This window comes from Silurus meridionalis, chromosome 5, assembly GCF_014805685.1.
Source record: "Silurus meridionalis isolate SWU-2019-XX chromosome 5, ASM1480568v1, whole genome shotgun sequence".
Lineage (NCBI taxonomy): Eukaryota > Metazoa > Chordata > Actinopteri > Siluriformes > Siluridae > Silurus > Silurus meridionalis.
Window position 1 is genome coordinate 21,054,568 of NC_060888.1, and position 12,189 is coordinate 21,066,756.

General features: G+C 35.1%; 1 protein-coding gene across 2 annotated transcripts; it reads right to left on the bottom strand.

Moving 5' to 3' along the window:
- Nucleotides 1-740: 740 nt before the first annotated feature.
- On the bottom strand, nt 741-11,730 carry ctsf (cathepsin F). 2 transcript variants are annotated; one of them, XM_046850249.1, is made up of 14 exons: nt 11,359-11,730; nt 10,586-10,705; nt 9,676-9,754; nt 8,864-8,922; nt 8,686-8,773; nt 8,375-8,488; nt 7,875-8,023; nt 6,807-6,903; nt 5,898-5,978; nt 5,654-5,773; nt 5,207-5,271; nt 3,436-3,526; nt 2,328-2,386; nt 741-1,554 (listed from the first exon to the last, which is right to left on the bottom strand). In XM_046850249.1, exons 1-14 carry the CDS (start codon nt 11,593-11,595, stop codon nt 1,480-1,482), a joined length of 1,434 nt encoding a protein of 477 aa, XP_046706205.1. In that variant the 5' UTR covers nt 11,596-11,730; the 3' UTR covers nt 741-1,479. The 2 variants fall into 2 exon arrangements, with proteins under 2 accessions (XP_046706205.1, XP_046706206.1); XM_046850250.1 differs by having other exon boundaries at nt 8,686-8,758; nt 11,359-11,729.
- Between the last annotated feature and the right edge of the window lie 459 nt (nt 11,731-12,189).

The following is a 12,189-nucleotide window of genomic DNA, read 5'->3' on the forward strand; positions in this document are numbered from 1 at the left end:
CCTGGCCTCCACAGTCACCGGACCTGAACCCAATTGAGATGGTTTAGGGGTGAGCTGGACCGCAGAGTGAAGGCAAAAGGGCCAACAAGTGCCAAGCATCTCTCGGGGAACTCCTTCAAGACTGTTGGAAGACCATTTCAGGTGACTACCTCTTGAAGCTCATCAAGAGAATGCCAAGAGTGTGCAAAGCAGTAATCAAAGCAAAAGGTGGCTACTTTGAAGAACCTAGAATATGACATTTTTCAGTTGTTTCACACTTTTTTGTTATGTATATAATTCCATATATAATTCCACGTGTTAATTTATAGTTTTGATGCCTTCAGTGTGAATCTACAATTTTCATAGTCATGAAAATAAACAAAACTCTTTGAATGAGAAGGTGTGTCCAAACTTTTGGTCTGTACTGTATATATATTGCAAATAATAGTTCTGGAATATGCACAGTCATGTCTTTATGATTACAGCAGCAGTTCTTAGTTACAAATTTAGTATCCAGGTATGATTTTTACATTGAAGCAAGGGTGTGCCTTAGACATAAACTGTTGCAATTTTCAAGGCCTGTGTAGAAACATTCTCAACAGGCAAAAAGATGTGTCTTTAAACAGTCCAGGGTAGAAGAATCTGTGCCACTCTTATGGTCACAACTCTGTATTGAACATTTGAAATGAATTCAACAGGTCGAAATGAATTCTGCAGAGATTCGTTATGGTGGCAAAAACACATTCAAACTCAAACATGAATGTGGGGTTTTAATGACTTTATTCAAAAGACTGACCAAGAAAAGAAACACAGACGAAGAACCTCTAAGATCATGCCTGGAAATCATCTCAAAATTTTTCAAAGGAAAACTCTGACATTTATCAAATAAGTCTTACGCCAAACTTTTTTGTCGTCAGGAATCAAGTTGAAAAAATTTGATATAGGGTGTTACGTACACGTCAAACATTTCTGTTTCGGAGCACTAATTCTAAATGAAAATCACAAGAAAATAACTCTTAAACTAGCACAAACACTATTCAATGTTGTTTGATAATTAATTCTAAAGTGTTCCTCGTTATGTTGTCAGCAGCTTCCAAAATCAGTAGCACTGTAGTCAAACTAACAAGCAAATTCATATTAATGTCACAGCAGCACATTTAAAACTATTACTCAAACATTAGTTTAAAAGTTAGTGCTTAAAGTATAATGCAAATATAACAATACACTAGTGTAACAATGTCATCTATTGATCTGAAGCTTCATGTCACAGTAGCAGAATTGAAGGTTCTATGAGGTATGGATGCTTTATCTCTCTGTGCCATTTACTATCTCTGGTGCTAATATTCTGAACACAAGAGTCACAGTTACACATAGCCTAGAGTTTAATATTTTTACATTTAACTCATCACAGCTAAAAAGGTTAAAACACTAAAAGTATTTATGTGCATTTATGAATGGTGAAACATTTGTGCCTGTGTTTGTATGCTTGGATATGTTCTCCTAGTTAACCACTGCAGATGAACACATCTTGTTTATTCCACACAGATTGGATCCTCTGTACAGGTAGTAGTAGCCCTGAAAACACACATCGAAAACACGTGTTATACAGGTGTAAAACGTGTTATACACTTTATACATATACAGTATCTCACAAAAGTGAGTACACATGTTTTTCACACATGTAGAATGTCAAATACATCCTGTATTTTAGTAAATCTAGCTAAAAAGAATAGTACAAAAGTTTTATTATTAAATATTTACTGTTTACTGACTTGACAACTGACATTTTTATTTTATTTATTTAGATCTTAGCCAAGAATACAAAAGCTAGACAGCTATAACATGTTACATGTTTTATTTTACAGAAATAAAACATACATCAGCACCCTTGTATTGTTCGGCTTAAAGGTTTTCGGCTACAAATGTGTCTTCCTTCAATAAAGCATTGGTTTAGACTCATAAGTTCCATAATGGTTTGAGTTTTCTTATTTAATTGCTATTCTGTATAATATATTTAGTCTATGGAAAGAAATATGATTATTACATTATTATCTGTCCTACTATTTTAAATAATTTCTACATATTAGTGTTGTGTGACTGTGGAATGACAGAAACATAAGTTGGTCCTGTGGGAAGCCGGTGTGTATTTGGCTATAAATAATAATTGTTTAACGAATGAATAAACTCCTTTCGCAAACATTAAATCAAAGAATAGGGACTCAATGTACAATGTGCAGGTAAAATAAACATAACACTCTTTGTATAAATGGATTACTCAGGCACCTTTGTGTCATTCAACTGAGTTTGATTTGGAATAAACACAGGTCAGGCATTAATGTGTCCCTCACCTGCTCGCCGTAGTCTTCTCCCCAGCTGTTTTTAATGGCCCAAAATGGAGCGCCATTACCTGTACGTCAACAAAAGACAATTTATCCATAAAAAATTACCAATCCTAAAACAAAGATCTTAGAGAAAACTGTAAAAATCCAGAAATAAAACTGTGTCTTTGAATGTTTTTAAAACAAGGTAACTTAAACTTCATGCTTCCAAAGACTGACAGTTTGAGAAACTAAGATTATAAACCAAAATATATGCCATGTTTCCAACAATAGTTGTTGTATGAGTAATAGTAATTTAAAGGTAGTTTGTTATTTTGTTAAAAAAAATCCTTCAAAGACATTATGTTATAACAGTATGTTACTGCTGTGAATTAATCAATATCTTAGAAAGACTGTTATTTGTCTATATTGTTCATTTCAGACGTAATATGCCTCCGGGCCTGACATTATCTCTGCACGGGTAGAAATGCTCAGCTTTGCCCTAAATAGCATGACATACATAGCCTCATTAAGGTTGAAGGTAAACGTTATCACGGTTTTGATTGCAGGTCAGCTGCAGTTCAGAGGCAGCCTGGTGCTTCTTGTGTTTTTGCTGTCTCATGAGCACAGGTGAAAAATAAAACAGTGCTCCACTAAGAACTGAGAGAATACAAGCTGTTTGTGTAAAACAGGAGGAACAAGAAGAGTTACACTGGTTGTTGTATCCGAATGCTGTAATCTTTTAACATGAATCACAAAAACTTGAACTTCTATTTAAGGTATTCTTGACTATAGTGAACCAGTGAACTTCTTAAACTGAATAGTAAGAAATGAGCAAAAGATCTACACTATTTATGTGACACTGCCTCCCACTGCACACTCTTGCTCTCGATCAGCTCTAACACACTGGCACCAGTTATTCAGTAATATACGTGACTGCCAAACAAAATGTAAACCATATGAGTTTTAGTGAACCAGGTGACGCAGCTTGGTTTGATTTCAAAAACATTTCATTGCAAACTGCATCACACACATTAGCTGTTCAGTGTGATCGATTTTACAGTGGTTCAAACCACACGGTTATGACTATGCACTAAAGTGTTATTGATTCGTGCAAATAATGGCAAAAATAACTCACGTTCTCCATATCCGACAAGCAGCACGGCGTGATCGATCATCCAAGGGTTGCAAAAAATCTTCAGAGGGTGAGATACTCCCTTTTTATAGAACTAAACACACATGAAAAGAACAAGTCAAAGCTAAATCAAGTCAGCTAAATAAAATCATATTCCGACATTGTGTCCTGAACAAAAAGTGAAAGGTTTTCTATCAGGAATCTGATTTTTTGATCAACGATGTGTTAAAAAGTTTTTGTTACATATGATATATTTAGAATCGCAAACACCTAGTTTAGCGATGATGATAATTTTATGCGAGTATGCAAATCAAAACTACATGTCAATACACACATAAGTAACCATACATGTTATTTAGGCATTTTTAAAAAAAATTTAATATATTAGATTTACAATTACAAATTACAATTAACATTTGTAATGTAATAAAAACAGCATCAAATTGCGACAGAATGTAAACCCTTGGATTTTTCACTTTAAAAGATGTAAATACCTATTTTATCTTAAAATGTGCATGTAATTAAAACAGCATGTTGAAAACACTCGGATGGGTATTTTAATTGCTGCACCTCATTTCCCTCACTAACTTGGGTGTGACTCAGAACTGTGGTACATAACGATGATAGAAATGTATCAGCTCTGGTTTTGGGAGGGGACGATGCATTGTGGGAAACCACAGAGCTTACAGCTTAGTGATCAGTCTGGTCTCTGCAACATACTTGACATGACGCATCTGAACAGCATGTCTGTCGAAACAAGTCTGTGTTTGTAATTGACAGTAATTACATTTAACTGAAATTCAGAAATGGATTTCTGAAACCATCCAAATTATTAGCAACCCACATTCATGATCAAGCAAAGAAGCCAAAGCAAATATGCACACAAATCTACATAAACATTTATTCTGATTGACCTCATATTTTGCATTGAAATATTCATACACACTTTTACCTCACTCCTGCTCACTCAATGTTAATAAATAATGGCCCTAGTGCAAATTGACAGTTACTATTACTATTTCATATAGGAAATAGGATATTGTTAAAACTTTAAATTATTCAAAAAATTATTTTATAACTGTCTTAGGACTATTGTGAAATAATTATACAGACATTGTTCAGGTTTAGAAACTACATCAAATTCTTTACATCAAACAAGAACAGACTAACTATGACATCTATGACACTGCTCTTTTTTATGTTACAGTAGTGAATTTTGCAGATGAAATAGAACACAGTTTATATTACACACTTTTATTTAAAGCAGTACTGTTAATGGGTTCATCTAATCTGCACATAGATAGATAGATAGATAGATAGATAGATAGATAGATAGATAGATAGATAGATAGATAGATAGATAGATAGATAGATAGATAGATAGATAGATAGATAGATAGATAGATAGATAGATAGATAGATAGATAGAACTTTATTGTCATTGCATTGTACAGGTACACAGCAACGAAATGCAGTTTGGCATCTACCAGAAGTGCAAAATGTAGCAATCGGGCAAAAGTGCAGATAAAAAGTGCAGATAAATAAGTACATCAGCCTTATACTGCATATTGATTATTCAATCAATAGCAGTATCAACAGCAACTATGAAACAACAGTATGCAGAAGGAATTCCCAAGTGTGGTCTGTGTGATGACTTAGCTACGTAAAATGACGTCAGGTTTCACAACTACAAAAATGTCTGGCAGCATAGTTCAATACTGGTCTGGTTACTGTGGATCTGAAATGTCATTGAAAAATTTACAGAGTGTCTTACCTGCATGGCAAAAGCATTGAGGGCAGCAGAGACAGGACCATTCTCAGCCAGCCAAGCAGCAATGTCTAAAAAAACAAAAAAACAAAAACAAAACCAACACACACACACACACATTACATTTTGCATAATCATTATGGTTATATACACACTAAATTTAAAATCATCATTCAGATTTATTTTCATCATTTATTATTAACAAACATGTAATACACTTTTGATACACACAAATGAAGAAGCAGGATAAGCTGCAGAAAGCAAATAAAGATCAAATAAGAGATAAGCAGTGAACAACATTGTTGTCTAGATCGTAATAAAAATAACTCAAATATACTTATAAGTACGGGAAAACTTATGCTTACTCATCTCTAAAAAAAAAAAAGAAGTTTCAAAACCTAATGACAAACCTAAGAAAAATTACTGTTATATAACCTGTCTGCCTTTTCTCACCTTTTTCATCCTTGGGCAGTTCTACAGAGCTGTTAATGTAGGCCACCACTTTCCCAGCAGTGAACTCACAGCCCTGCTTGTGTCCTGTGTAGCTGTAGTCTGTCTCTGTCTCAAGACCTCCTTCAAAGGGGTCAACGTATATTAGATAACCGTTAGGTAAAGATTTTGGCCTCATGAATGGAATTGCACAGAATACAAAAGCAAATCTATTACAGAAGGTTTTTGTTTTTTCATCACGTCTTACCAAGGTTTTCAATGGCTTCATATGCATTGGATGGAAGACCACCACCACATGCTTGATCCAGCTTGTCACAGTCCACCAACTCTGAAACACACATGCAAATTTGTGAAACGTGTGAGAATTCCACTGATTTTTACAGCAAATCACTTGAATTGTTGGAACAGATGAGTCAAATGTGTTTTATTTAACAATGGAAAAGGGGCTCTGATAATAATGTTGGATTTTATTTAAATTACAGTTTGATATGAATGCACTCATTTAAATATCTTAACATTTCAACAGTATGTCATGAAAGCTCCACATAATCTAAAACTAAAACTTTTTAGTTATTAATGATTGATATGGTAAAGCTTTCTATAAGAAGTTTGTTCTAAGGAAAGAGTTCTAAAAGAAGTCTCAGGTATCAGCTTTTTTACCATGAGAAATTGTTTATTCAAAGTCACTTTTGTGCTTTCCATTTCTTTATCTGCGTTATGGCAAAATGTGTATTATTAGAGAAAAAAGGATTGATGAGTGAATGAATGTTTATCGCAGTTATACATATACAATTTATAATGTATGAATGAAGGACTTGTCTTTTTTATTTTATATATATATATATATATATATATATATATATATATATATATATATGTATGTGTGTGTGTGTGTGTGTGTGTATGTGTGTGTGTGTGTGTGTGTGTGTGTGTGTGTGTGTCCCAAAAGTAAGTACACTCCTCACTTTTCATCAACAATTTTAGTTTAACTTATCAATAAACAATACTATAAAAAGTATAGTAGAATAGAGTATAGTATAGAAAGTCCTTTATTTATACATTGCAAATTGCGATTATTGGTAAATTGCTGTGCTATAAGATAAAACACTCCATAATAAATAATCAATTACAAGTTTATTTATTAATAAATTCTCACCTTGCTCTGATAGGGAGAGCAGCTGTCCAGTTTTCTTGAACCATTGGCCTTCAATGTTTCCAGTGACAGAGAAAGCCCAGCAAGAGCCACAAAAACCCTGAACCAGATGCAACATCCATCAAGTATCACAAACAACTCTTATTTCCATGAAACTAGCAGATGATCAATAGGCATTCTCTATAAAAACGTTGTTAAATAAAGTTATTATAAAAAGTGAGTATAACACACAATTTAAACATATTACAGGCAGGGTAACCAGTGGTGGAAAGTAATGAAGTAAATGTAATGTAAAGTAATTTACTGTACTTAAGTAGTTTTTTTTACCTATCTGTACTGAAGTATTTACAATTGGGGAGACTTTTACTTCACTACATTTCAAAGTCAAATATCTTACTTTTTACTTAACTACATTTTGCAAAATCAGTCATTCCTTTTTATTTATAAATAGATACAAACTAAACTGCTTAAACAAGCCACCAATCGGGGTAGAGCATGCGCTCTGTTTTGAACTTGTATTGATTGCTGCTTGGTGGTTTCTACTCACTGTAGCACCAACATACATCCATCAGTTCAACAGCAAGCAGAACATTTCGAAAGTAATAAATGATGGAAGAAACTCCTGACTCGAACTCGCCACAACACCCATTGCCTTATTTTCACAATTTTCTTTTAAGTAGTTAAGTAGTTTTGGGCTCGTTATAATTTCAGTAGATATCAATCAGTGTTTGACTCATTCATTTCATTCTATTATTAGATTGGTGTGCCAAGATTAACATGAGAGTCTTTTCACATAATCTGAGTGGATTAAGCAAGTGTCTTGTAACCAAAATGATAATAGGAACATTATAGCTATAATAAATCACAGTACCTTGGATACTTAAGTACATTTAAAGGCAAATACTTTTGTACTTTTACTCTAGTGAAATTTTAAAGAGAGCACTTTTACTGAAGTAATATTTTACTGAGTATATCACTACTTTAACTCAAACACATGGCTTGTGTACTTCATCCACCACTGTGTACAAATCAGTACAAATGCTTCCCATTAGTTGGTTTATTCTCTCTGACCTGGTTCTTGACACTACTGACAGCTCCATGTTCTCTCCAGTCCCAGCTGTCCGGAGCTGCTTGACTAGGTGGAGCTGCTGGTTTCATCTGTTTCTGCAAGGTCCACTGACTCAACATAGGGTTCAGGTACATCATTCTGAACTCATCCTCTACATCACAGAAAAAGAGCCAGAGACAGAAACATAGGTGAAGAGAAATGTCATTCTTAATTCTACACTTTTATCAACACTTTTAGAAAAGCTGAAGGAGAGCATGTGCAGGAACACACGGTTCTATGGCATCTTAGGCTTATAAGAGGAATTAGATCAGATCCAGCTCCATCCTCTGGACTGATCTCAGAATGCAGACTCAACTACATAAGAATTGCCAAGTCTATAAAATATTGGAATTTTAATGCAATATATACTAGTGTATTGAGAATATTATGACTCATAGATCAACACACACACACACACACACACACACACAACACACACACACACACACACACACACACACACCTGTCAGGTCACTGAATTTGGTAACACCGTACTCTGCTGTTCCCTGGTCCAGATCCTGCAGGGTCTGTGCTGTTTTCAGATTCTGCTGGAAAATACGCAGACGCTTCTCGGCCTCTGCAGGAGTCAAAGGTTTCATTTAAAGGTTTCACCAACCTCGATTTTGCTTTTAAACAATGCACCTGTATCGATATTTATAGTGTCACATAAGACCAGTATATTTTGTCATGTGAAATAATCCTTCACAATTAGTTGGGTGTTTTGTAGGATGAGTGAAAATATTTGAATATATACAGATAAAGGTGGACTTTTACCTTCCTGAGAGCTGTATGTGCGATTGTACTTGACCATGAAGTCTTTGAACTGCATCAGAAGGTCAACATTTTCCTGAAGAAGATCAAGCTAACATATAAGTTTATATATGTAAATTGTAGGTGAATTGTAGGTGCATTTAATGTTTGTTTTTTTTGTTTTTGTTTTTTTTCACTTTACCTTGGTGGGCTTGTCATGAGTGAGAGGGACACGCACAACTTTTTTAGTTTCCGTTGGAGCTGAAAATTAAGCAAATACGTAAGTAGTATCTAACTCTGAGCTTATTTGTTAAAATATTTCTGATTTAGCATTTTCTTCTGAATCTTTTCAAAGTGGTATAATGTAGTATAGTAGAAAACATTCATGTTCACTGGCAGGGCAGGGTAAATGTTCAATATGATTTTTAGGGTCATGTTTTGGTCATTAAAGTAATTAAAGAAATGGTTACTTTGCGGACTTCCAAACAAAGATTCCTCTGTGGACATTCAGTACTGGTTTTAAGTGTAGGCGATTCTTACCACTGAAGTTGATATTTCTATAGTAATGAAAAGCCAGACACTGAATGACACCAAGACCAGAAATGTGACTACAATACATTCATTCTGTTTGAAGGCTAAACCATTGCAGCACCATATCATACACACCCTACACACATTCACACCTAGCATTAATTTTGTATAGCCAATTTACCTACTGCAGTGTTTTTGGAAGGTGTTTACAAACCAGAAGAAACTCACATGGACACAGAAGAATGCTAAATGTAAAACTCTACAGTTTAACCTCAACTTAGGAACAAATTAGGAACTTTGGACCTCTGAGGCTCCAAGAAACACTACACACTACAATGGGAAACCATGGTTGTTACACATTTTAATAGAAATGTGACCTGAAGAAATGTCTTATCATGTGCTAAAATCAAATCTGACGAAATCTGTAGCTGTCATCTGACCCTTCAACATTTTGTGCGTCTATTGAGTTGAGAGAGCACTAACCAGGTTGGCATTTCTGTTTGAGCAGAGTTGACTTGTTCTCCCAGGGAATGTTCCACACTTCAAACAAACACACTTCTGTCTGAAAGAAAGTAGCAAAGGACAACTTTAGAGACAGAGAGCAACCCAGATTTCTGACAAGAACAGTAAACAGGAACTAGAAATTTTATTCATCACAAGATCCTTAAGCACATGATCTGAGTCTGAGATGAAGAAAACATTTCCAGTTGTCAATGGGCTCAATGGAAGCATCGCTCATGCTCGCAAACTGCTGACTAATGTTTGTTCTGGGGAAGAGATTACAGGTTTGACTAGTTGCATAAGGACTGCGTCTGTGACCGTGAATTACCAGTGGGGAAAAACAGTGAAAACTACTACACCCATATTTACCATATTTAAATACTAAAAGCTGAAATACAGACAGCTGATCATTAATACTTTTATACTAAAACTATGATTTAGTTGTATTATAAAGTGAAATGTATTAATGCACCTTTCTTCCATATTCCCAGATCATCTTAAGAAAGGTTTACTTGTCTGATAAGTATAAGATAAGAATATTTCTATTGTTTTAGGATTTGTTTTTTTCATTGTTGGGCATACTGGGAGTTTAATGGTGACTTCTATTCTAATTTATTCTATTCTGTTCTGTTCAGTTCAGTTCTACTATAATGGGCTTCAAGTAAACACATTTTAAATGTGATCATTTTAGGATTTCCGAATTCATTCAGCCTGTCTGACAGCGGTACTCATTTGTATTTTATTTTATTTACACAAGTGCTCTCTATATAAACTTGCTCCTTCTTCTTTTTCTTCTACTTCTTATTATTATGTAATAACTGCATTATTACGATCGGGGTGGGTGGGTGGGGGATGTCAGAGCTTAATCTCTGACTAAATCAGGTCTGCTTACCTTCTGTTTGTGTGACTCTTGGAAAAATTCACAGTCCTCAGTAATCTGCAGCTCTGCAGACTTCTTACACAGAGTTCGTCCAGTCTCTACTGTGATGCTGTATTTCACTCCCTTAACAAGCTGTCACACACAAACACAGAGAGAGAGAAAGAAAAATATGTAAAGTCAAAGACAGTGAATGAGAGAGAGAGAGAGAGAGAGAGAGAGAGAGAGAAAGAGAGAGAGAATAATTATAGACAGACTAGTTACCTATGTTAAATGTGTTATAGACACCATGGTTGTGCTTAAAAGTGTGTAATAACAATTTATTTCACCAAAAGAGTGCAATACTGGTGCACTGTAAGCGCTGATAACTTACACAATCATCTTACATAATAACAGGTTGAAGCCACAGTCTTTCAAAACAGTGCTTGTGAAAGTGCTGGAAGTTGCGCAAAGTGAGCGCAGGGTGGAGGCACATGAAAATGTTGTGGTTATGCGGCTTGAGTAATGAGGGTATATTTAAACTGGACACGCAAAATAACTGCACTTTGTTTTTCACGTGATAATTAAACATGACAAGCTGCTGTGCTTTAAACGCAGGAAACGACCTGCAGGCTAATGCTATCGGTATACGTTATATATGTGAAGAAATGCAAATGCAACCCATAAGCACGATTCTGTAAAATATATATGTAATATATATATATATATATATATATATATATATATATATATATATATATATATATATATATATATATATATATATATATAAAAATGCGCAGTCGGACCTGTTTGGTAGCAGAGAGAATCTTGCTAATTCTGCGGATGTGCATCCCGTTAGACAGCATGTTGTAACGTTCCTCGGCGAATCTCAGTGCGGACAGAAGTCCCGGGTCCGATTCGGACAAACGCACCGGAGCTCCAGGAGCTCCAGCAGTGTATCCATCATTATCATCATGTCCACTCACAAGCGAACTCACACACACCACCAGGACGAGGCAGCGACTCAGACTCAGCTCCATCATCTCCAACCACAAAGTGTTACAGTGTTTTAGTTACAATCCACAGACTGCGTTTGCTGTTCCAGTTAAAGATCGACCAACTGGCGGAGCTTCAGCGGATTTTACCGAGTTTGCCCAAAACAAATATGGCGCCCGAAGACACTGACTCTTTACCGCCCTCTATGGGGGGCAAATCACAAACAATCATTATTATAGTTGTTATTTCTTGTACAGCACATTGGTCTTACTTAGTTCATTAAAAAACAACAGTAATATAATGTTACATTCTCTCTTTTTTTATCCACAAGCGCCACACAGTCCTAAACTAATAACTGATGTTTCTTCTATGTTATTATTACAAATAATTCTGCTTATTCTTATTGCAGTCAGATAATGTTAGAGCAATGCTGTAATGCTGAGACATTTCAGCCTTTCAAATGGAATTTCCAAGTTGTGCACAGTTATTTGGTGGATAGACTGGTGGAAAGGGGTGTAATTTCTATCTTACAGTGTAATACAATTTTATTGATTTTTTTCACCTTATCCAACTAAACCACTGAGTGATTATCGGTTTGTTCAGTTCTGGACAGAATACACTATACCCCCTAGTTCACTCTC